The 26307-nt window shown below is 51.9% G+C and overlaps 1 protein-coding gene across 4 annotated transcripts in view; it reads right to left on the bottom strand.

The window, feature by feature from the left end:
• The window catches only part of FBXL20 (F-box and leucine rich repeat protein 20), a 41890-nt gene extending 15700 nt beyond the window's left edge, over positions 1–26190 (bottom strand). For 3 of the 4 annotated variants that reach the window (XR_011682919.1, XM_071450557.1, XM_071450560.1), the window contains exons 1-3: positions 24984–25154; positions 11391–11452; positions 215–269 (exon numbers count right to left, since the gene is read on the bottom strand). Coding sequence is in view for 3 of the 4 variants with exons in the window: in XM_071450557.1 (XP_071306658.1) it covers positions 215–269; positions 11391–11452; positions 24984–25025 (159 nt within the window). In the remaining variant the exon portion in view is untranslated. Of the gene's footprint in view, positions 1–214; positions 270–11390; positions 11453–24983; positions 25155–26032 lie in introns of those variants that run through there. The other variant, XM_071450559.1, reaches the window with a different exon arrangement.
• Positions 26191–26307: the final 117 nt, after the last annotated feature.

Here is a 26307-nt window from a genome sequence, read left to right as displayed (position 1 = left end):
CCCCTGCCCTTTGTACCTGGGACACTGGAAAATGCTACTCCAGCTTGGAATTCCCTCTCACTGGTGCTATGGGAATTTTCCAGGACCTCCAGGGGACACTAAATAACCCAGCTGAGTGGCACAAAGCTCCCTGGCCCAATCCCCTGGGCAGGGAGGATTGTCACCCAAATCCAACCCCCTGCTAAAATCCACCAGGAAGGAGGAAGGTTCTTACCCTGGAAACTTGAGCACAACGACACAGAGTGACCACATCCAGGAAAGAGAAAATTCTGGAACAGAAATAAGAAATACTTTATAGGTTATTGGTATTTAGAACAAAAAGGGGACGTGGAAAACAAAGGGGGGAGGAAAAAAAAAACAAAACAAAAAAAAAGGACTGGGACAGCAAAACTTCTTTGTGATTTGGCTGAAAGCTGAACTGTGAAAGGAAGTGCAGAGGCAGCAGTTCCCAAATGGAAACAAAACACGGCCATGGAGCCACTGGGAAACAGAAACCTCCCACCTTGGAGTGGGTCCTGACCCAGAGCAGGGCACTGCTCACCCCAGTGAGCCTGGCAGGAGCTGAGCCAGGCATGGAGCACCAGCAGGGACTGGGCTGGGCTGACTCTGCACAGGAGAGAACTGAACACTGCACACCTTCAGCACCAGCTCCCAGAAACGGGCACTGCCATCCTCACTACCAGCTCCTAAAAATGGGCAGTGCCATCCTCATTACCAGCTCCTAGAAATGGGCACTGCCATCCTCACTACCAGCTCCTAAAAGTGGGCACTGCCATCCTCACTACCAGCTCCCAGAAATGGGCACTGCCATCCTCACTACCAGCTCCCAGAAATGGGCACTGCCATCCTCACTACCAGCTCCTAAAAATGGGCACTGCCATCCTCACTACCAGCTCCCAGAAATGGGCAGTGCCATCCTCACTAACAGCTCTGGGATCAGGGCACTGCCATCCTCATTCCCAGCTCTGGGATCAGGGCAGTGCCATCCCTCATTCCCAGCTCTGGATCAGGGCAGTGCCATCCTCATTACCAGCTCCCAGAAATGGGCAGTGCCATCCATCCCTCACTGTGGGCAGTGCCATCCCTCATCACCCACTCTGGGATCAAGGCAGTGCCATCCCTCATTACCAGCTCCCAGAAATGGGCAGTGCCATCCTCATTCCCAGCTCTGGGATCAGGGCAGTGCCATCCCTCATTCCCAGCTCTGGGATCAGGGCAGTGCCATCCCTCATTCCCAGCTCTGGGATCAGGGCAGTGCCATCCTCATTACCAGCTCCCAGAAATGGGCAGTGCCATCCATCCCTCACTGTGGGCAGTGCCATCCCTCATCACCCACTCTGGGATCAAGGCAGTGCCATCCCTCATTACCAGCTCCCAGAAATGGGCAGTGCCATCCTCATTCCCAGCTCTGGGATCAGGGCAGTGCCATCCCTCATTCCCAGCTCTGGGATCAGGGCAGTGCCATCCTCATTCCCAGCTCTGGATCAGGGCAGTGCCATCCCTCATTACCAGCTCCCAGAAATGGGCAGTGCCATCCATCCCTCACTGTGGGCAGTGCCATCCCTCATTCCCAGCTCTGGATCAGGGCAGTGCCATCCTCATTCCCAGCTCTGGATCAGGGCAGTGCCATCCCTCACTGTGGGCAGTGCCATCCCTCATTCCCAGCTCTGGGATCAGGGCAGTGCCATCCCTCACTCCCAGCTCTGGATCAGGGCAGTGCCATCCCTCACTCCCAGCTCTGGATCAGGGCAGTGCCATCCATCCCTCACTGTGGGCAGTGCCATCCTCATTCCCAGCTCTGGATCAGGGCAGTGCCATCCATCCCTCACTGTGGGCACTGCCATCCCTCATCACCCACTCCAGACTGATTTCAGTGCCCAGTCCATTCCTGGGTTCCCACAGTGATCCCAAGGAGGATCCCAGCCCTGCTGGGATTGCCCAGCCTGGGGACCAGAAGCTGAGGGTGACCCAAGAGTGGCTGCCAGCACCTGAAAGGGGACAGGAAGGATGGACAGGGGGGAATGGGGTTCAACTGCCACAGGGCAAGGCTGGATGGGATATTGGGAGGAAATTCCTCCCTGAGAGGGTGGGGAGGGCTGGGATGGGTTTCCCAGAGAAGCTGAGGCTGCCCCTGGATCCCTGGAAGTGTCCCAGGGCTTGGAGCCACCTGGGCCAGTGGCAGGGCTGGGAGTGGATGGGCTTTAAGGTCCCTTCCAGCCCAAACCATGCCAGGATTTTTGCACTTCCACAAGTGGCAGAGCCAGCTGTGCTTATCCAGCAGGGACAATGACACCAGGCAGGAGGGACAATGACACTGTGCTTTAATATTTTAATTTAATATTTTTAACTTGAAGGCCACCCAAAAGAGAAGGCAAATGTTGAGAATCCTGAGAAGCAGGGATGGAAAAAGCCCTTCAGAAACACCAATATTAAGGGAAAAGGGTGTTCCTGATGGAGGGTAAATAAATGCAGATTATTTATCAGAACATTGATGCTAAAGGTATTTTGCACTCCTACAAGGGCAGAGCCAGCTGTGCCAGATGTCCAGCAGGGACAATGACACTGAGGCCACTCCTGGTGGCTCCCTGGGCCAGGGCACACCCTGGGGACCCAGCACACGCCCAGGACTGCTGGGCTCTTATTGGGACAGAGGAATGACACAGCTGGGACTGCCAGGATTGCCCTGGGATCACATCACAGCCCCAGGCTGGGCATGCAGGAAGCTCCAGCCCATGGAAAGCTGCCAGTGTGCACCAAGACATCAATAATGGATAAAATTCAATGGGATTTCAATGGCATTTGATGGTTTCTGGTTATTCAAACAATCGTGTCCCAAAAGAGACGAGGTCAAGAGGAGGGTGGGAGGACATCAAGGTCTTGTTCCCTTTGGGAACAATTATAAATCTGGAGTTTTTGCAAAGATAATACAAGAGTTCAACCACAATGTGCTTTAATATTCCAATTTAATATTTTTAACTTGAAGGCCACCCAAAAGAGAAGGCAAATGTTGAGCACCCTGAGAAGCAGGGATGAAAAAAAGCCCTTCAGAAATATCAATATTGGGGGGAAAAGTGTTCCTGATGGAGGGTAAATGCAGATTATTTATCAGAACATTGATGCTAAAGGTATTTTGCACTCCTACAAGGGCAGAGCCAGATGTGCTCAGCCAGGAGGGACAATGACACTGTGCTTTAATATTTCAATTTAATATTTTCAACTTGAAGGCCACCCGAAAGAGAAGGCAAATGTTGAGAACCCTGAGGAGCAGGGATGGAAAAAGCCCTTCAGAAACACCAATATTGGGGGAAAAGGGTGTTCCTGATGCAGGATAAATGCAGATTATTTATCAGAATGTTGACAGCAGCACTCAGCTAAATGAGGATGAACATTCCCTCCTGTGCTCATGCACTTCCCAGGGATACTGATGGACCCAGGGAGTTAAGGGGTTAAGATCCAAGGGCTTCAAGGCACTTCTGATCTTCCCATGAGACAAATCTGACAGTGCTGTGCTGGGGAAAAGCTCTGCAGAAGAGCCCAGTGCAGTTGAACACTGTCAGGAATCCCAAATTCTGCATTTCAGAGCACTCCCACCCTCCCTGCCTACAGACAAGGTTCCCCCTGAGCCCAAAGCCATTTATTGGTGTCCAAGGGTTTATTCAGCACCATGTCCATGCACCACAACACCAGGAAAGGCTGGGAAATGAGAGAATTTGGGGACAATTCTTACTTTCAAATTCCTGTTGTAGGAGAAAATAAAACTTCAAATTCTGTGGGTGACTCACTGTGGAAGTTGTCTCTGTTTCCATTAGAATTCCCTGCTCCATGGGAATCCCAGACTGTTCATGATCACCTCATCCTTTTAGCAGGGCTTTGGGAGGTTTAATCAGGGAGATTTGGGATAAATTCTCCACTTCTGCTCCTCCCTCTCCAGCCTGCCCACAGCAACAGGGATTGCCCCTGGCCAGATCCTCACCCCTGGGCCTTCCCCAGCACAGAGATCTCAGCTCTGAGCAGCTCCAGAGCCTTTCCCAGTGTTCCCCCAGCTCCTCCTGCACTTGTCCAAGACCCTGAGTGGATGATTCAGCAGAATCAGGCTGCAAAAAGGATTTTTTCCACAGCAGGCACTCCTTGCTTGTGGATTTTGATCGTTTCAGAACTGGATCCAGCTCCCCATGGACCAGGAAGAGCAGCAGGCACCATGACCCCAGCTGAGAACTCCCCTGCAGGATGGGATTCTCCCTCTCCAAGGAACACTAAAATACCCCAAACCCCACAAACAAGCAGTGACTGGGCTGCAGCAGAAGGTTGATCAGCACTAATTGAATGATTTTCCCCAATTCTGCATTAACAGGCCCAAAGGCACCGTGCTGGGACATTTATTTTTCCACCCAAACAGGATTCCTGGTGAGCCCTTTTACATCTTCTTATTCTTCAGAGTCCACAGTGGAGAAAATAATCCATAAAATTAACTTCATCACCAAACACTGATCACAGATGAAGGCAGACTGAGCTTCCCAAACAGGAATTAAATCTGGAATTGCAGCAGATTAAATTGTCTCACTGCAAAGGGACTCCCCTATGTGCTTGATTTTGTCTGAACAGCTCAGCTCTGCACAATTTGGGTAAAAACCACTCACTTTGAGCAATTTGCAGGTTTCAACCTCTTAATCCACTCAGGGGTTTCTAGGACTCCTCACTTTCCCACTGCTGCTCTAATTAGATTAGGGTCAAGACTCTCCTGAAATCCCTGCCTGCTGCAGGCTCTGAGGTGAGCCAGCTTAGACCTTGGGCCTTCTAAAATTACCAACACCAGTTTGTGCCAGCAAACCCCTCCCCACCATCCCAGTTCAATCCCAGTTCATTCCCAGTTCAGCCCTGCTCCCCCCCCACCATCCCAGTTCATTCCCAGTTCAGCCCTGCTCCCCCCCCACCATCCCAGTTCATTCCCAGTTCAGCCCTGCTCCCCCCCCCACCATCCCAGTTCATTCCCAGTTCAGCCCTGCTCCCCCCCCCACCATCCCAGTTCAATCCCAGTTCATTTCCAGTTCAGCCCTGCTCCCACTCCCACCATCCCAGTTCAATCCCAGTTCATTCCCAGTTCAGCCCTGCTCCCCCCCCCACCATCCCAGTTCAATCCCAGTTCATTCCCAGTTCAGCCCTGCTCCCACCCCCACCATCCCAGTTCAATCCCAGTTCAGCCCTGCTCCCCCCCCACCATCCCAGTTCAATCCCAGTTCATTCCCAGTTCAGCCCTGCTCCCACCCCCACCATCCCAGTTCAATCCCAGTTCATTCCCAGTTCAGCCCTGCTCCCACCCCCCCACCATCCCAGTTCAATCCCAGTTCATTCCCAGTTCAGCCCTGCTCCCACTCCCACCATCCCAGTTCAATCCCAGTTCATTCCCAGTTCAGCCCTGCTCCCCCCCCCACCATCCCAGTTCAATCCCAGTTCATTCCCAGTTCAGCCCTGCTCCCTCCCCCCATCCCAGTTCAATCCCAGTTCATTCCCAATTCAGCCCTGCTCCCCCCCCACCATCCCAGTTCAATCCCAGTTCATTCCCAGTTCAGCCCTGCTCCCCCCCCCACCATCCCAGTTCAATCCCAGTTCATTCCCAGTTCAGCCCTGCTCCCACGGGCTGGGCAGGAGCACAGACACCACAGAGCTCTGCTGCCAAGCCAGGGCTGCCCATGGGCACAAGTGCAGCTCCCCAGGGATCAATGAGAACGTGGGCATGGCAGTGCCAGGCCTGGGCACGGGCTGGGCAGGGCAGAGCAGGGAGCCAAAGCTGCTTAGGGCAGGGGAGAGCTGCAAGGTGCCTGCCCTGCCTGTGAGCCAGCAGGAAGAGCTGAATCCCTGCAGGCTGATCCTGCTGGGCCAAGCTGGAGCTGGGCAGCACTGGCAGTGCCAGCTCCTCCAGGAGGGCAGCACAGACACCTCTGCCAGGGAAATCCAGCCTGGGGTGGCTGCCACCTCTCAAACAACAGGAGGAATGCATGGAAAAAGGGACAGGATGGACACAACCAAGCCATGGATTCACCTCTGGGAGTCACTGCCCAGGGAATTCTGCTTTTTGCTGCTTTGGCTCATTGCTGTGTGTGTCAAGGTACAGCCACTCCAGAGCTGTCACCTCCTGGCTCTCAGCTGGCAGGGGACAGAGCTGGAGCAGGCGCCACAGTGCCAGGACATGGATTGGTCACCACCTGCTGGGGCTGCCCCTGCATCCCTGGCAGTGCCCAAGGCCAGGCTGGACAGGGCTGGGAGCAGCCTGGTGCTGCTGTTCTATTTCTAGAGTCCCATGCTGCTGTTATCAGATTTGTAAAGTCCATACCTCTTCAGAGTGTTCTTATGGCTGCAGATCTTCACTGCCTCCTTCTGCTGCATGCTGTTCTCTCTCAGCTCAGGGCTCCTCCAAGGCTCTCCCTGACTGGCCAACCCACCCCCTTTTATCCCAGTTCTCTTCAATGCTCACAGCTGCAGCCCATCAAGGACAAGCAGGAGCTCTGGGGCAAAGCCTCTACACAGATATTCAAATACATTTCCTCTACTATAGCCTGGGACAGTGGGAGGTGTCCCTGCCCATGGAAGGTGCAACCAGACAATCCCTAAGGTCCCTTCCAACCCAAACCATGCCGGGATTCTGTGAGCTGCCCACCTTGTCTTGCTCTCTGGGCAGGCAGGACAATGTCCCCATTGCAGGGGGACACGATGTCACTGCTGCCCCCAGACACAGGACAGGGCCATCAGCAGCACCACCCTCCCTCCTGGCCCATCCCTGCATTTTTAGGGATAACAAAAGCTGCTGTTCTCCTCTTTCACATCCTCCTCCTCTTTATTTTGCCTAAGTGCAGCTTTCACTCCACACACAGGGGACCCCGAGGCCGTCTGAGAGTGGCCAGAGCAGGGACAGGACTTCACAGAGCAGTGCCCAAACACACCAGCCTTTGTCCTGCACACAGTGACACCCATTTACAGGAGATTCCTGCAGAAAACCCATCCAAGCTCCTCTTTCAAAGGCTGCACTGTCAATGCACAGTAATTAATTTTCACAGTATGCTAACAGTGAATTCCAGCTCTCCAAACCATTACTTATGAGCTTTAAACATTTATCAACTCCTGGTTTCCCCTCAGTTCCAGCAGATCTTGAACAATTCCCTGCTTTGCAGCAGGTTGGGATGAGCAGGGACAGCAGGACACAACAGGCACAGACATTTCCACAAGGCAGGAGTGGGGGAACTCAGCCACACTGGGGCTTGTCCTGATGCAATTCCCTGCTCCATGCAGGACCTTCCCTCCTTCCTGCCACAAATCCTTCTCCAGTTGTCCAGCAGTGTTCATGGAATCAGGGAATGGCTTGGGAGGGACCTTAAAGCCCATCCAGTGCCACCCTTGCCATGGCAGGGACACTTCTCACTGTCCCAGCTTGCTCTAAACCCTGTCCAGCCTGGCCTTGGACTCTTCCAGGGATGGGGCAGTGTGGCAGTGGGGGTTTTGAAGTTTATTTGTTTAAGAAATTGTTTAAAATGTTCCAATGGTTTGTTCCTATTCACCCCTGTTGAGTTTTCCTAAGAGGGCAGCCCCAGCCCCAGCAGGTGGTGACCAATCCATGTCCTGGCACTGCTGCTCCTGCTCAGAGGTGACAGCCCTGGATGTGGCTGCACCTTCACACACAGAGCCACGAGCCAAACCTCAGCTCCTGGCTCCACTCAGGATCATTCCACCCCCATCTGTCAGAAACTCCACCCCAGCTCCAAGAGAAGTTCTGCTCCTGGGAGCTCCATGGCCTCACACTTCTCCTTCCCCTAAAATCCATGCAAAATCCCATTTACATTCCACCACCCAACCTTTTTCTCCTTACCCTATTCCCCACCTCCCAGTGCCACACACAGACTCCCTGCCTCACCCATCAGGGCTCTTCACAACCTGTCCCCAACCTACCCCTGTCTTGTCACCTCAGCACAGGGAAAAACCCCAGGTTTGCTGTATCTGCTCCCATCAGAAAAAGAAAATAATCTCAGAAAATCCAGAAACACGATTTTTTGCCACTCTTTTGCTGCTCCAAATCCCAGCCATGGTTCAGGACAAGCACAGCAGCTGCCACCTGCAAATCCCTGTGCAAACTCCTCCTGTGGAGGCTGGGACTCCATCAGGTGCCCCTCATTCCCAGGTTCTGCTTTCACACAGGGATCTCCACACCCATGGACAATCATTTGCCAGGCCCCAATCCCAAATATCCACCCTGGCAGCAGGGAGGGCTCCAGCAGCCACACACTGAGCTCTGGGGTGAGGAAAAATGGAATAAAAGAAATGGGGTCAGGTGGGAAATGCCCATGGGATTGGGTGGGAAATGCCCATGGGGTCGGGTGGGAAATGCCCATGGGATTGGGTGGGAAATGCCCATGGGGTCGGGTGGGAAATTCCAATGGGATCAGGTGGGAAATGCCCGTGGGATTGGGTGGGAAATGCCCATGGGGTCGGGTGGGAAATTCCAATGGGATCAGGTGGGAAATGCCCGTGGGATCGGGTGGGAAATGCCCATGGGGTCGGGTGGGAAATGCCCATGGGGTCGGGTGGGAAATGCCCATGGGGTCGGGTGGGAAATGCCCATGGGATTGGGTGGGAAATTCCAATGGGATCAGTGGGAAATGCCCATGGGGTCGGGTGGGAAATGCCCACAGGGTCGGGTGGGAAATGCCCATGGGGTCGGGTGGGAAATGCCCATGGGGTCGGGTGGGAAATGCCCATGGGATCAGTGGGAAATGCCCATGGGGTCGGGTGGGAAATGCCCATGGGATCGGGTGGGAAATGCCCATGGGATCAGTGAGAAATGCCCATGGGGTCGGGTGGGAAATGCCCATGGGATCGGGTGGGAAATGCCCATGGGATCGTGTGGGAAATGCCCATGGGGTCAGGTGGGAAATGCCCATGGGATTGGGTGGGAAATGCCCGTGGGGTCGGGTGGGAAATGCCCATGGGATCAGTGGGAAATGCCCATGGGATTGGGTGGGAAATGCCCATGGGATTGGGTGGGAAATGCCCATGGGATTGGGTGGGAAATGCCCATGGGATCGGGTGGGAAATTCCAATGGGACCGGGTGGGAAATGCCCATGGGATTGGGTGGGAAATGCCAGTGGGATCGGGTGGGAAATGCCCATGGGATCAGGTGAGAAATGCCCATGGGATCAGGTGGGAAATGCCCATGGGATCAGGTGAGAAATACCCATGGGGTCGGGTGGGAAATGCCCATGGGGTCGGGTGGGAAATGCCCATGGGGTCGGGTGGGAAATGCCCATGGGGTCAGGTGGGAAATGCCCATGGGATCGGGTGGGAAATGCCCATGGGATCGGGTGGGAAATGCCCTTCCAGGGCAGGCATGCCCTGAAAATTGAGCACAGCCATCCCTTGTCCCTGCTCCTTCATCCCATCAGTGAGGCAGCAGCACCTCCCTGGGTCACGCTCCCCTCCCCAGCCTTCACTGTCACTGAGTGTTGACAGAACCAGTTTCCTGCAGTGTAAGAAATGTTGTTGCTGTTAATAATTCAAGCTTCTCCTGCCTCTGCTTTCCCCATTTCCAGCCCAACAACTGAGCTCAAAGCACTGAAACTCAGCTCTACTCCCAGAGCCCAAAGTGAGGGACAATCACCCCCACACTCCCATCCTGCTTCACACAGGGCAGAATCATCCACAGAGACCTTAAAGATTTTCAAACCCTAAAAACCCACCAAATCTGACCTGTTTGGTGTTTGCAACAGGGCAGAATCACCCACAGAGACCTTAAAGGACTTTCAAACCCTAAAAATCCACCAAGTCTGATCTGTTTGGTGTTTGCCAACAGGGCAGAATTATCCAGAGACCTTAAAGGATTTTCAAACCCTAAAAACCCACCAAGTCTGATCTGTTTGGTGTTTGCCAACAGGGCAGAATCACCCACAGAGATCTTAAAGATTTTCAAACCCTAAAAACCCACCAAGTCTGATCTGTTTGGTGTTTGCAACAGGGCAGAATCATCCACAGAGATCTTAAAGTATTAAAGGACTTTCAAACCCTAAAAACCCACCAAGTCTGATCTGTTTGGTGCTTGCCAACAGGACAGAATTATCCAGAGACCTTAAAGATTTTCAAACACTAAAAACCCACCAAGTCTGATCTCTTTGGTGTTTGCCAACAGGGCAAAATCATCCAGAGAGACCTTAAAGTATTAAAGGACTTTCAAACCCTAAAAATCCACCAAGTCTGATCTGTTTGGTGTTTCCAACAGGGCAGAATTATCCAGAGACCTTAAAGGACTTTCAAACCCTAAAAATCCACCAAGTCTGATCTGTTTGGTGTTTGCAACAGGGCAGAATTATCCAGAGAGACCTTAAAGGATTTTCAAACCCTAAAAACCCACCAAGTCTGACCTGTTTGGTGTTTGCCACAGGGCAGAATCATCCAGAGACCTTAAAGGATTTTCAAACCCTAAAAATCCACCAAGTCTGACCTGTTTGGTGTTTCCAACAGGACCATCCTGCCAGGAGCTGAACATCTGGCTCCTGTTGACAAGGGCCAGGGCAAAGTGCACTTGAGTGGAACTGGAGCAGAGGGATTCACTTCTGCTTTCAGAGAAGCAGAATCCTGTTCTCCACATCAGCCCATCCCCACCAGGAGCATTAATGAGAGGATCCTCACTCCTCCACTCACCAAACAGACAACCAAGCAAATCAAGCCAGCATTTCAAACCCCAAAACTGAATTTTCTCAGCAATGGGGGAAAACTCTTGGAATTTCCTGGATCTTTTCCCACTTTCCCAAAACCCTTTCCCCCATTTTTCCTGCCTCTCCCAACCCTTTCCCTCCACCATTCCCACCTTTTCCCATCCTCTCCCACTTTCCCTAAATCCTTTCCCACATTCCCTGGATCTTTTCCCACTTTCCCAAAACCCTTTCCCACATTCCCTGGATTTTTTCCCACTTTCCCTAAATCCTTTCCCACATCCTCTCCCACCTTCCTTAAATTTCCTCCTGCTTTCCCTCCATCCTCCAGGATTTACCCCCCATCCTTTCCCACATTTCCTGGATCCTTTCCCACCTTTTCCCCAAATCCTTTCCCACTTTCCCTCCATCCTCCAGATTTTTCCATCCATCCATCCTTTCCCACCTTCCCTGGATTTTTTCACCCTCCTCCTCCCCCTTCCCCATTCCCCAGAGGTTTCATTTGGGAATTTTCCCTCCCAGCAGGACAAGAGAAGGACACAGCATTCCCAGATTTAGCACAAACTGCTGGCACAGACCTTTGACCTGCCTCTCTTTGGTTCTGGCTCTGTGAGTGACCTGATCCAAGCTCATGATTTGGGAGCAGAGCAGCAAAATCCTGGATGTAAAGAACAACCCCCAGGTGTGCAGGGAGCACTCACCGAAGCAGCAGCTCTTTGGGCAGTTTTTTGTTGATTGCAGCTTCATCGTTGTTTGAGAACATCTGCAAGCACAAAAAAAAAAAAGGCACAATTTAGCCCCAAATCAAGGCAACAAACCCTGATTTACCTCAGGTTGGTGAATGAGGTTGTTTCCAGATATCTGGATCAGGAAATTCCTAACAGATAAAACTTTGTGCTGCAGCTTTCCAGTCTCTGCACCACAGCTGGGTGGATTATATCAAAATGTTTTAAACATGGTGCAAGGATGCTCTGTAAATTGAGAGATGAAATAGAAACTGAGATTTGCAGCTGTTCCAGGGAAGTAAATGATAATCAGGATGTGCTTGTGAGCTGGCACTGACTGGAGAGGCTCCCTCACCACTTTGGGGGATGCAAACACCAAAACTGGGAGGTTCCACAGACCAAACATCAGGCCAAGGGGCTGGAGGGGAGAGAAAGAAGGCTCCAGAAACCCAAATATTCACCAAACAGAGCTGGAAGGTGCAGCAGGCTTGGTTTCTGTGATGGAGAAGGTGCCCCAGAACGTTCTGCCAGCCCTCAGGAGCTCTGGGACAAACAGGAATGATTTTTAAACCACCAAGAATGGATTAAAGGGAGTTGAGGAGGGAAAATGCTGGGAAAGCTCTGTGCTCTGCCAGGCAATGAGGCCAGAGCTGGTTCTGGGATCCCTCCAAATCCAGGGACAGCACCTGGTGCACCAAGGAGTCCCAAGGAAAAGAGACAGCAAAGCCTCACAAGAAGAATCTAAATAAAAATTATTCTAAGATTTAGGATTGTCTTGCCATGGGGAAAATCCAGCACCTCCCAAATATCCTGGGTCCAAGGATGAGCATGGATCCAATCCCATCACACCCCAAATATCCTGTACCTAAGAAAGGATCCATCACACCCCAAATATCCTGTCCCTGACCATGGATCCATCACTTCCCAAATATTCTGTTCCTGAGCACAAATCCAACCCCATCACATCCCAAATATCCTGTCCCTGAGCATGGATCCAATCCCATCACATCCCAAATATCCTGTCCCTGACCATGGATCCATCACTTCCCAAATATCCTGTCCCTGAGCATGGATCCTATCCCATCACATCCCAAATATCCTGTACCTGACCATGGATCAAATCCCATCACATCCCAAATATCCTGTCCCTGAGCATGGATCCAATCCCATCACACCCCAAATATCCTGTCCCTGACCATGGATCCATCACTTCCCAAATATTCTGTTCCTGAGCACAAATCCAACCCCATCACATCCCAAATATCCTGTCCCTGAGCATGGATCCAATCCCATCACATCCCAAATATCCTGTTCCTGAGCACGAATCCAAACCTATCACACCCCAAATATCCTGTACCTGCCCATGGATCCATCACATCCCAAATATCCTGTACCTGCCCATGGATCCATCACATCCCAAATATCCTGTACCTGCCCATGGATCCATCACATCCCAAATATCCTGTACCTGAACATGGATCCATCACACCCCAATTACCTGTCCCTGAGCATGGATCCAATCCTACCACAACTTAACATGAAATCCAGCGTAAAAATCCAATCTACTGCCACTAAATGGCCCTTTAAATGCTCCATTTGGTGATGGAAAGCTGGGCATTGAGGAACACCAAACCCCAGGATTTCAGAGTCACAGGCTGTGCTCCCAAATCCCAGTTTTCTTCTGAATTATCCCAAGACACCTGAAGTGGGACCTCTCCACCTTCCATCCCAAAATGCCACCCACCACAAGTGCTGCTCCTCTCCCAGACCCTTTGATCACTCCCCACCAGGAATATCCCAAGTGCTGAGCAGAAACCAGCCTGGCAGCTCTCAGCCCAATCTGCTGCTCATTAAACGGAGCTTTTGCCATTCCCAGCTCCCAGGACTCTCCCCTCCCATCTCCAGGTGACTCTGGAGCCACAGTGGGTGGGGACAGACATTGCCAAGGCTGGGAGAGCAGCACCTGCACGTCTGGGACAGGAGCAGCTAATTAAATTGATGAGTTGATTGATTAGGAGATGGAGGAGGAATGCAGAGGAATTATTTACGGGAAAAAGAGATGTGGCTCCTTTCCCCCCCAGTCACAGACCCAAAGCCTTTCCCAGCACTGCCCAGACCTTGAATCAGGACTCTCCTCCCTAAAAAAAAGGATCAGAGAAATTAAAGGAGCAATCAGAGAGCAGGAACAGACTTCCAAAAAAGAACCAGAACAGAACAAGGGCAGGGAGGGTTAAAACAGAGATTCCAGAAGCAGCCAGGAACCTCCTCTGCCTATCAAACCCCTCAGCAGGAAAATCTCACCTCAGTCCCAGCACAAATGCCATCCCCAGGCTGCTTTCTGCAGGAGTTTCCCTTTGACCAGCACTAATCCAAAGGAATGTTTGTTTTTTGTCTTACTAAAAATAGTCCTTGGACTTAAACCCTGACGGGGCCCGGGCGAGATGGGCTCCAGGGCAGAACCTCAGCTCTGGAATTGCCCCTCCCTGGAACCCTGGATGCATCTCCAGACCCATTTTCTCCAGCCTTGCTTCAAAGCCTGAGGCTCAGATGGCAGAGGCTGGGTGAAAAACAGCAGAAAACAGAGGCAGGAATTGGGATTTTGCTAAGTCATGGCAGCACGTACAGCTAAATATACCACGGACATGGGGACCTTCTGGCAAGTCCATACAAAAATAAAGCTCTGAAAAAATGTCACTGGCTATTCTAGACTTCCAGGCTTTCAAAATGCTTCAGGAGATACAAACTAAAAGCCTCAAGTTTGCTTCTCCTAACATCTCTTTGGTGTTGTCCAAAAGAAGAAATTATCCTGGACAGGACACAGAAAAACCACATTTTTATTGTATGTAAATTTTCAATTCTGTAGCAAACACAGAAGGAGCGTAACTGTGCTGCTGTGTGAAGCCACAGGGGATTTTGGGAAGAAATTCCTGCCTGTGAGGGTGGGGAGAGGCTGGAATGGAGTTCCCAGAGCAGCTGGGGCTGCCCCTGGATGTGTCCAAGGCCAGGCTGGATGGGGTTTGGAGCCCCCTGGGACAGTGGGAGGTGTCCCTGCCATGGCTGGGGTGGGATTTAAGGTCCAACCCAAACCAGGCTGAAATTCTATGGAACTGAGGGAGTTTATGAAAACAAATGGGCAAAAGTTGTGGGAAATGGTAAAGGTAAGAAGAATTCCAGAAAGCTGCAAAAGCAGGACTGAGAAAGAACAGAAAAATCAGCAGCAGCTGCCAAGCCTGAAAGCAGAAAAAGTTACAATGGTACAGCAAGCAAGGACATGAAACTCTGTGGAATTGAGGAAGTTTATGAAAATAGATGGGCAAAAGTGACCAAAAGGCAAAGCTCCCACAGCCTCACACTCAGCACAAGGTGCAATGTTCATTTCATTGAAAAACTCCTCCTGGTGCCCACTCTGAACCCAAACACCTGAAAGCACAAAATTCAAAGCTCAATGGAGAGAAAGGGATGAAGATAATTCAGAGCTTTAGGGAATTAGTGGCTGCAGGGTTACAGGAGGCACCTGGGTCAGTTGTGACAGCAAGAGACAGAATTATCCACCTTGATGTTCACTCCAGGGGAAAAGAACCAGATCTGGCACCTCTGGAGAGCCTGGGAAGCACCAACACAGCACCAGGGCACTACAGAGAGGGGAAGGACACCAAGGTGACACCCAGGGGGAAGGACACCAAGGTGACACCCATTTCTGTACCAAACCCACCAAGAGACACCCACAGGAGTGGGCAGGAAATAAAAGCAAAAAGCATTCCCAGAAACACAAGCAATAAAATGCTGCACGTCTCTGTGCTAAGAAACAATGCAGAATTTAAAACCATCATCTATTAAATATTAGTAAATAGTTTGGTTTTAAACAGCTCCAAAACTTGTTTATTTTTGGGACAGGAACTGTGTGAGATGACGAATTTGTGGGTAATGGTGTGCATGAAACTGCAGCTGCTGTGAGGCCTGGAGCTCCCTGCCCTCATGGGCCCCCTCTAACTCAGGATATTCCAGGGTTCTGGGAGCCCTGATCCACCAGGAAACGCTGGCCAGAGCCTCCACAACTGCACATAACCACAGGAAATTAAGCAATTCAAACCAAGGCAGAAAACAGGCTGCAATTATTAATTATTAGAGAGCAAATCATGCGCTCTGGAAATAGGTTTTAGGTTGGGAAAGGTGGGGGATCGACCACTGATGGCAGAAATTAAGGATTATATCCATAGCTTGAATATTTTTGAGTTTACAGCCCACCCAGTCTGTATCAAGACACTTTGGAGATGAAGTTTCCAAGCTCCAAAAGTCTTTTGTGTTCTGAAAGCTCTGTGTGAATTTTTGCAGTTTTAAACTTGGACTCGGAGATGCACTGGGAGGTTTCTCCAGCTGTAAGGCTGCTGGCTGCCAGCCCAAATTCCAGGATTTCTGGTAGAATTTGTACCAATTTTATCTGTCATGGTCCACATGGAGATGAACAATCCCAGTACAGTCACTGACACAAGACAAGAGTCACAGCAAACCTCACCCACAACTCCAATCCAGTAAAAACAGCTGAGCACGAACCACAAAACAACAGCAAAAATGTGGAATTCACTTTAGAAAAGCTCAGTGAAGCTTTGAAACAACTTCTCCCAAACATGCTCAATATGTACTGACACCTTGCCTCCAGTTCTGCTCATCTGGGGCAAAAAAATTCCAGCGCTGTGACAAAACTCAACAGAGACAGGAGAGACATCAGTTCCCTTCCCAGGACAAGATTTTGAGAAGCAGCAGCTGGAGCAGGGCTGAGCTGCCTTCCTGAAGGCAGAGAAAATATTCCACTGCAGAGATAAGTCACAGTGAAGTGACAGAGAAATCCAAGGGCTCCTCAGAGGACGCCATCCAAAGAATGAAGCTGTTTACATGCACGACCCAGGGAATTTTCCCTCCAGCCTGTACTTACACAGGGAATTTTATTGAAAAACCCATCCAGTTTCATCTGCATGAAGTCTCCAAGGACATGGCTGGCTGCTGGATGAGGCCAGGCTGCCAGAATGGCTGCAGGGATGCTCTGTCAGGATCAGGATGGGAACGTGGGCGCTGCCCTCCTGCCCCAGCCACGCTCGCCCCTCTGGCTCCCAACCAGAGCTGTGCCCAGGCAAAATCCTGACTAAGCAGGACAAACAGAAATAGAGCCCAGCCCAAAAGGCTTATTACAGGCTTAATATTCCTAAAAATAGCTGGATAGGCAGGGGGCTGGATGGGCACTGTCACATCGCTGCTTGGTTGGGAAAGTTTCAATTCCTGCTGGGATGGAGGAGCTACCTGAGCCCAGCCTGCATTTGGGATGCTTTAAATAAAGAGCATTTTTTGAGGTTTTTTGAAGCAGCAATGATCCAGACCTCAATCAAACCCTACAGGAATGGAGGCCAGGATGAAGCTCTTCCTGCTGCACACCCCTCAGGGAAATCCCTCAGTGCTGCATGGACCAGGTTGTGCTGCTGCCTCCAGAAAGGAAAACTCCACAGGCACAGGTGAGATACCAAAACCCCAACCCAAAATATGCTGGGATTCTGTAAAAGCACCTGGCCAGGGCCAACACTGCCACACAACCCATTCACACAACTCCTGGCAGAGGGAGAAGGAAGAAGTGAATCCTATTTGGGGCAAAACCAGCAATAAAAACTGGGGAGAGCGGTGCTGTCTCTGGGATCACACAGGCTGAGGCCAAAAGGCATTTTCCTGGTGGCCTGGGCCAAGCCCCAACTGATTTTTACTTCCAAATCTCCTCAGATCCCTTTTCCCTCTCCTCAGGCCACAGCAGCAGCACAGTGGGGGCATGAACCACAACTCCCATTTCAGCTCCCACAGAAAGGGTTCCCCTCCAGAATCTGCTGCAGGTACATTCAGCCTCTTTTTGTTCATTGTCCTCCTGCCCCAGTCCTTGCTGCCAGCCAGTTCTCCCCAAACCAGCCCTGACCCCTCGCTGTGCTCAGCTGGAACCTCAAGCCCAATCCCAGCCCCGAGTTACCCGAGGGTCAGCGGCGGCATCCGAGCGGCCCTGGCAGGACCTGGAGCAGCCTGGGCACAGCTCAGGGAGCAGCAGCAGCAGCAGCAGCTCTCAATTAATCAGCTTGAATTCAGCTTTAATTCCTCAGCAGCTGAATGAGAAAACCCCTCCCTGGCATCAGGCACCAAGCCCATCCCTGCTGCCAGGGTTGCTCCAAGCTCAGCTCCTCACAGGTGACACCTGAGGTGGCCCAGAACAGATTTCTGATGGCAAATGAAAATGGTGCTGCTCTGTCACAAACACCTGCCAAGGTTTGAAATGCACAGCCCTGCCCATAAGAACAACATCCAGACCCAAAAAGGAAGAGTATAAATAAGACAAAAACTTCCTGGCTTTCTCAGGACAGCTTGTTGCAGTCCCTGGCCATTGAACACCCACTACCTGCATTTATTTTTATCTTTTTAGAAGCTGAGTTTAGCAGGGCAACAATTTACTACAAATACACTTAGAATGGATTAAAAATAAAAAAAAAAAATCAAAGCCAAAACCTGAGACATGATTCAGTATTTTCAGCCTAAACCAAAGACTCACCCAGCTCTCTGAGGCTCATCACAATTCAAATGAGCTGCTTTGATAAATTATAGTTCTGCCCCTCCCCAACACCTGCAATTTTGTTATTATTACTGGTAATATTGTCATTATTACTATGATTATTATTGGTAATAAGGTGGTTTTTTTTCACTGCTGGCTTTGTATCCAGCTATTATGTAAGAAGATGCTGGGATCATTGGCATAAATATTGGGAAATAAAGCCAAATGATGGTGTCTTAAATAAAAAAATCCACCAGAGCTGAGGTGGATTCTCTGTTTCTCTTCCCATATAAAGGGCACTGGGGGGGGGAATTGTCCCAAAGGAGAACTGTGGGATCAGGCAGGGCTGCCCAAACCCCAATGAGGGGGTGCTGGCTCCTCCTCAGGGCCGTGCAGATCCAGGTTCCAGCCCGGATCAGGGAGGATAAAACCCTCCCAGGGCTGACTTTCCCAATGTGTGACTCAAAGGAAGCTCCCAGCCAGCGAAAACAGTAATTACTGCAGTGTCCCAGGCCCCAGTTAATGATGGTGTCCCAAAGAAATGGGATGTGCCAGCCCTGAGTGCCTTTCCTGCACAGCCCCTGTCCCCAGGGCCACCTGGGATGCCCAAAATGTCCCTTGTGGGAGCTGCTCCAAGCAGCAGCTCCCAGTGGAGTCACCCTGGGCTGTTCACCCCAGAACCAGCCAGGAAATCCCTCACTGGGGTCAGACATGAAATCATGGGGATGGTTTGGGTTGGGGGAGCCTTCAAGGTCCCCCAGTGCCACCCCTGCCATGGCAGGGACACCTCCCCCTGTCCCAGGGCCTGTCCAGCCCGGGCACTGCCAGGGGTGCAGGGGCAGCCACAGCAGCTCTGGGAATCTGTGCCAGGGTCTCACCACCCCACAGGAGGAATTTCTGCCCAGTGTCCAAATCTCTCCTTTTTCCATTTAAAACCCTCTCCTTTTTCCATTTAAAACCCTCTCCTCTTCCCATTTAAAACCCTCTCCTTTTTCCATTTAAAACCCTCTCCTTTTTCCATTTAAAACCCTCTCCTTTTTCCATTTAAAACCCTCTCCTCTTCCCATTTAAAACCCTCTCCTTTTTCCATTTAAAACCCTCTCCTTTTTCCATTTAAAACCCTCTCCTTTTCCCATTTAAAACCCTCTCCTTTTCCCATTTAAAACCCTCTCCTTTTTCCATTTAAAACCCTCTCCTTTTCCCATTTAAAACCCTCTCCTTTTCCCATTTAAAACCCTCTCCTTTTCCCATTTAAAACCCTCTCCTTTTCCCATTTAAAATCCTCTCCTTTTCCCATTTAAAACCCTCTCCTTTTTCCATTTAAAACCCTCTCCTTTTTCCTTACCATGGAAAAACTCCCGTATCCCTGGTGGGGGTGGAACTGGATGGGCTTTAAGGCCCTTCCAACCCAAAATGTGCTGGGATTCTGTACAATTTGCCAGGGCCAACACTCCCATTGTCACCCAGCCCCTGCCAGAGGGAGAAGGAAGTGAATCCTATTTGGGGCAAAAACAGCAATAAAAATAAAAACAATATTGGGAGACACCACCAGGTCTGGGTCACCCAACTCATTCACACAACTCCTGGCAGAGGGAGAAGGAAGAAGTGAATCCTATTTGGGGCAAAAATAGCAATAAAAATAAAAATAAAAATAAAAATAAAAATAAAAATAAAAATAAAAACAATACTGGGACACCAGAGCTGTCTCTCAGGTCTGGGTCATCCAGCTCATTCACACAACTCCTGGCAGAGGGAGAAGGAAGAATTGAATCCTATTTGGGGCAAAAATAGGAATACAAATTTGGCAGAGCAGTGCTGTCTCTGGGCTCACACAGGCTGAGGTTCAAAACCATTTTCCTGCTGGATCCCCCCAGTCTCCCTGGGCCAAACCCCTTTTGCAGAAGCCATTTTTGCTCCAAATCTCCCCAAATCCTTCTTCCCTCTACTCAAGGCACAGCAGCAGCACGTGAGGGTGTGAAACACAACTTGTGGTTGACATCTCTTCCCATCTCATCCTTTCAACCACCACTTTGAACCAAATAAATGAACAGTTTGGTATTTATTATTCACCTGCCCTGGTTTAAAGAGTGTTACGTGTGATGTGGCACGACAGTGAAATTCAAAATAAAAGAGGGTGGAGGAGTGAACAGGAATATGGAAAATCCATCAGCTTGGACACTCCCCCCCCCCCCCCCCAAATCTTTATTTTTTTACAGTTTTTCTCATTATCTATGAGCCACATTGTTAGATAGCATCAAGAAATAAACCTGTTCCAGCTGTGCAACCTCAGGTGTTCCCTGGGTTATGTCACCACCAGTTTCTCTTCCCATATAAAATCAGATTCCATGGTGTTACATCAGTTTTTGCAAGGAGAGTCAGGGCAAAGTTTTCCCTGCTCCCTGCCCTGTTTGTGTCCCTCTGTTTGCACAACCTCCACTCCTTGGAACAGCAAAGGCCCAGCCAGGAGCACAAGGAGCAGCCCAGGAAAGGGAGCAGGGAAAACCCCAAAAGGATCAGCCCTGAAGAGCCAAAACCCCCTGAAATTACAGCAACAGCATTTCAGAGGCAGAAATGCAGCAGATTCCAAAATGGGATTAGGGTCAGTGAGATTATTCAATTTCTGAACACAGACAGGATTAATTATTAGAAGGCAGCTCGATTTTGGAGCATTTGAAGTTTCCCAATTTGCGTCCAGCTTAGCTCATTTCACATTTTTCCAGTCAAACAAGACCTGGGGACTCCAGGAGTCCCGAAAGGTCAGGATTCCCTCACACTGAGGATTGAATCCAGCACAGAAATGCCATTTCTCAGGCTGAAGGTGCTCCCCAAGGCTCAGCACAGACTCTCATTCCTCAGAGACATCCCTGGAGGTGCCAAAATTTCATTTGTACCAGGACAAACTGCCCCCATGGACAGGCCAGGAGCAGCTCCTGCCCACTGCAGGCTCTGCAGACTCCCAGAGGAAGCTGGAGAGGATGGAGCTTTTTGTGTGCTGCTGCTTCTGAGGATGCAGAGGAGACTACACAGATGGTTCACAGTCAGAGGAAGGACAAAAAAATAAATCTGGAATTATTTAATCCCGACAAGGAAACCCAGGACAGCTCCAGGTGACATCCCAGGGCATGGGGAGATGGAGAAGAGAACTTGGGCCTTGGTGGATGAGTCCTCCCAAGCACCAGGAGATGCCTCCTCTCCTCTCTGCTGTTATTTGGCAGGAAGCTGAGAAATCCCAAAAAAAAACATGGATTGGGATCTGCTGGGGCATGTTCCACACAAAAACAACACCAGAGAGAATTAGGAGTCAATCTGGGTAATGTTTTCCCTTTTTGTTTGCTTTGCTGCAGTAAGTGGTGATTTTCTCTGTGGTGGCCACACCTCCTGTAAAGGGACTAATCCCAATATGCTCCATGGCATTCCCAGGAAAAAGAGAATTCCACTCTTCCTGGAAGCAGAAACCCACATGCAAATCCAATGTAAGGAGCTCTGCCCGTATTTTCTTCCTCCAGCAAGGAATTATTATTATTATTATTATTATTATTATTATTATTATTATTATTATTATCATTATCATTATTATTAGTACTATTATCCCCCCTCCCGAGTGGATTTGTGAATTACCCAACAACAATGGCTCAGGAATCTGTTTACGTGGCTCCACAAAAGACAATAAATGAGTGCAAACCCAACCCAGCCTCCCCCTCTGCAGCTCACCCGTTATTTCAAGCCTGGAACAGACACAATGCATTAGTCACAGCCCCAGATCTGCTTCTTTTTACCCCAAAATAACATTCCAGACTCAAAGCCCTACTTCCCCTTGCTCAGCCAGGCTGCCCCTGCAGTAGCCACAGGTGAGGAGGAGGAAGAGGAGGAGGAAGAGGAGATTTAAACAGCCACTGCCTTCATGACCTGACAATATTCCACAGCTCTGAGGAGCAGCTCCCAGTGTCCAGACATTGCTGCCCGATTTTCCCCCTGTCCCATGAAATGTGAACTCCCCACAACCATCACAAACCGGTTTCTAGGAAGCACAGAGGAATTTCCACCCATTCTGCCCCTCTGGAAAAGAAATCTAAGTGTGAACACACGTTTTGGAAACTCTTCTGACCAACATAACCTCAGTGGAAAATGACAAATTTAAAGGAAAACAGCTCTAAAGCTTTCCAGGTTATCCAGGTGAGTGGGACAGAGGTAATCCATGCTGGGGAAATAAAGGATTCCTTAAGATTTATAATCATGGAGTGGTTTGGGATGGAAGGGACCTTCAAACCCATCCAGTGCCACCCCTGCCATGGCAGGGACACCTCCCACTGTCCCAGATTGTCCCTCTCCAACCTGGCCTTGGACACTTCCAGGGATGGGGCAGCCACAGAACACAGCAAGCACAACAGCCAAGGAATAGGATGATGTGTAAAGGCACTTCTTGTAGGCCAAAATAATCCTTTCTATAACACACCAACTCTTCCTGTATAAATATAGGTTTAAAAAATTAATTTTAGGCCTCAAAGGCTCCTCGAGCATTTTGCTCCTTTTCCAACTTGTCTGGTTGTTTTTTTTTTTTTTACTATGAGAAGAAAATAACATTCCAGAAGAAAAAAAAAAAAAATCCCCACCCAAAACAGGCCAAACAAAGCCTTTCCCCACTCTTTTTCCCCAATGAATTGGGTTCATCGTGTCCTGGTGCAACCCTGATGAAAACCCTCCCAAAACTGGAATGAACTCCAGCACTGCAAGGCCGAGGAAGCAAAGGATGTTGATGTTCTATCTACAAAACATTTCCCCTCAAAATCTGCCACCAACCTGCTTTTACTCTGCATCCAGCCACTCTGCAGCAGTGGAAAATAATAATAATAATAATAATAATAATAATAATAATAATAATAATAATAATAATAATAATAATAATAATAGCAGCTCTCAGGGGGTAAAAAAAAAAAAAAAAGAAAAAATCTGTGCAGGCAAGAAGAGCCCAGAAGAGTAAATACAATAAGCCTGGATAATGCAGGGCTCACGTGCAGGCTCCTCTCTGGAGCTCCCAGGGTGATCCCAGCGCTTTCAGTGCCACAGGAACAATTTCAATATTACAACACTTAAACCACCTGAGCCCACCCCAACTCCCAGCTCTCACACGGATCCGATGGAGGAAGAAAACAATCCCAGGTGCAGGGTGGGACCACCAGCGTGTGCTGCCCCTTCCTCACCCCCAGGGCTGAGGAATTGCCCCAGGGCCTCTCCAGGTCACCGCTCCCCAGCATTTTCCCTGCACCGCCATCCCACCCCTCTGCTACAGCCCCGTTTTTACCATTCCAGGCTCTTTTTTGTCCCCTAGAAGGGCCGGGCAGTCCGGAGAAGCAGCGAGCAGGGATTTCCATCCTCCACAGCCTCTGGCAGCGATGGGAAGTAAATCCCGCCGCTGCCCTTCCTCCCTACCCCCTCCTCCTCCTCCTCCTCCTCCCACGGGAAGACAGCTGGGACAACAATGCGGCTGGAATCGCCCTGGCTCCACGCTCCGCTTTGTGCCACGGCCTTTGAATAGATCTCATTGTTTACCCTCCTCTCCTTCCGTCCTCTCCATCCCCCACCTCCCCGTAAGCAAATTTTTTTTCCCCCCCTCCCAGCTAAAAATATAAAAAAGCGGCGCTGGGGGCTCCTTTTATCCCCCCCAGCCCCGCTCCCCAAAGGTTCTTGTGGTGTTTTCCAGGCGCGTTTTCCCCACATCTCCTGCTCCAGCATCAACTTGGCTGGCAGCGCTCGCACCCGCAGCAACACGTTGGGAGCAGCTGTGAGCCCCCCCCAAAACCCCCCCCGGGACCCCCAAAATGGGGTGGGGGAGAAGTTTCACATCGGCAACACCCCCAACACCCCCCCCAAACTCGCACCGTCTCGATTCTCCCCAGCCCCAGGGAATGAGATGGGGGAACCCCCTCCCCAAAAGGGATGGAGGGGGAAGAGGTTTCACACTGAGCACCCCAAATCCGGGAGTCCAGGCCTGAGCCCCCCCCTGTCACCCAATACCCACAGACCCTCCCCAGCCTCATTCACACTGAGCCCCCCACGGGACCCCCAAAAACGGGGCGGGGAGGAGTTTAAAACCAGCCCCCAAAACCCGGGGGGCACAGCCCTGAGCATCTCCTTGTCCCCAAAGTCACCCCCAGCCCAATTTACAGATCCCCCCCCCTGCGGGAGTTCACATCCACCAACAGAATAACCCCCAAAAATGGGGGGGGTGCAGGGGGGAAATGTCACAGCAACGACCCCCAAAGCCGGGGGACACAGCTCTGAGCCCCTCATCCCTGCCCCATTCACAGGGAGTTTATATCCCTCAACAGAACATCCCCCCCAAAATGGGGGGTGGAAGGGAGAAATTTCACAAAAACGAACCCCAAACCCGGGGGGCACAGCTCTGAGCCCCTCATCTCGAACCCCCTCATCCCAGCCCCATTCACAGAACCCCAGGAGGGGTTCACATCCATCAACAGAACATCCCCCCGAAAATGGGGGGTGCAGGGGAGGAATGTCACAGCAACGGCCCCCCAAACCTGGGGGGCACAGCTCTGAGCCCCCCATCCCAGCTCCATTCACAGGGAGTTTATATCCGTCAACAGAACATCCCCCCGAAAATGGGGGAGTGGGAGAAATATTACACCAAAGGCAACCCAAACCCGGGGGGGGCACAGCTCTGAGCCCCTCATCCTGAGCCCCCCATCCCTGCCCCATTCACAGGGAGTTTATATCCGTCAATAGCAGATCCCCCCGAAAATGGAGGGTGGAGGGGACAAATGTCACACCAAAGGCACCCCAAACCCGGGGGGGCACAGCTCTCGACCACCCCCCATCCCAGCCCCATTGACACAGCCCCCCCAGGCCCGCGCTGTCCGGGCCGGGGCCGGGGAGGGTCCCCAGGGCCCTCGGGGGGGGTCGCCCACAGCGCGGCCCGGTCCCCCCCGCTCCTCCTCCGCCGGGCCAGGCCGGGCCTCCCCCCGCGGGACCGGCCGGGGCCTCACCTCAAAGCGGCTCTTAGTGACCCCGTTCATCTCCCTGCGCATGGCGGGGCCGGCGCGGGGGCGGCGCGGGGCCCGGGGGGTTCGGGGGTGCCGGAGCCGCGGCCTCCGCCCGGCGCCGCCGCCGCGTCCGCTCCGGCCTCAACTTCGACCCAAAACAAAAACACTGCGCACCTGCCAGCAACGGGAGCGCTGATTGGACAGCGCCGCGGGGAGGGGGGAGGACGGGGAGAGGGAGGGGAGGACGGGGAGAGGGAAGGGAAGGGAGAGAGGAGAGAGGGGCGCACAGCGGGGAATGAGGGCTTTGGGAGAGGAGAGGGGAAGCGGGAGAAAAGAGGGGTGCGGAAAAGAAGGGGAGGGAGGGAGGGAGGGAGGGAGAGGGTCGCATAGCGAGGTGGAGAATGAGGGCTTTGGGAAAGGAGGGGGGAACCGGGAGTGCCCCCGGGGAGAAAAGGGGGGTGCGGAAAGAGGAGGACGAGAGGGAGAGGGAAGGGAGGGAGAGGGGAGCACAGCGAGGAATGGGGGCTTTGGGAGAGGACAGGGGAAGCGGGAGAAAAGGGGGGGTGCGGAAAAGAGGGGGATGGAAGCGGGGCTGGAGAGGGGAGGGGGTCCCGGAGCCGGGGGGAAAGGACCGGGGAGAGGGGAGGGAGGAGAGAGGGAGAGGGGCGCACAGCGAGGTGGGGAATGGAGCGAGGGGAGAGGACGGGGGAACCCCGGGGAGAAAAGGGGGGTGCGGAAAAGAGAGGGAGGGGAGGGGAGGGGGTCCCGGAGCCGGGGGCTGCCCTGAGGATGCGGGTCCGGGATTGTCCCGGGGAGGGGGAAAGGATGGGGAGGGGGACACACACACGACCGGAGACAGACACACACGACGGGGGGGGACACACACGCAACCGGGGACACACACACACAACCGGGGACACACACACGACCGGGGACACACACACACACAACCAGAGACACACACACACGACCGGGGACACACACACGACCGGGGACACACACACGACCGGGGGGGACACACACACACACGAGCGAGGCTCCCCCCCACCTACCCCGCAGGCCGCCGCCCCCATCGCGCCGCCGCGGGCTCCTCCCGCCCCCTGCCCCCGGTGCCGCGGGACCCCCCCGGCCCGCAGGCGGCTCCCCCCGGTGTCCGGGGGGCTGCGGGGATCGGGGGTCCCGGGAGAGGGGGGGGGGGGTGGGGGGCGTCCCCCGCCCCTCCGGTCCCTTCCGGGAGCAGCGAGTTCAACCAATCAGCGCGCGGCGCGGGGGTGACGTAATTGTGACGTCATTCTCGCGGGAAAATCAAGCATGGCGGGGATGGGTT

The sequence above is a fragment of the Agelaius tricolor genome, unplaced genomic scaffold (genome assembly GCF_023055355.1).
Source record: "Agelaius tricolor isolate 1412-34295 unplaced genomic scaffold, bAgeTri1.0.p SCAF_31, whole genome shotgun sequence".
NCBI classification, from domain to species: Eukaryota; Metazoa; Chordata; class Aves; order Passeriformes; family Icteridae; genus Agelaius; species Agelaius tricolor.
This window is presented reverse-complemented; position numbering and strand designations above follow the sequence as displayed.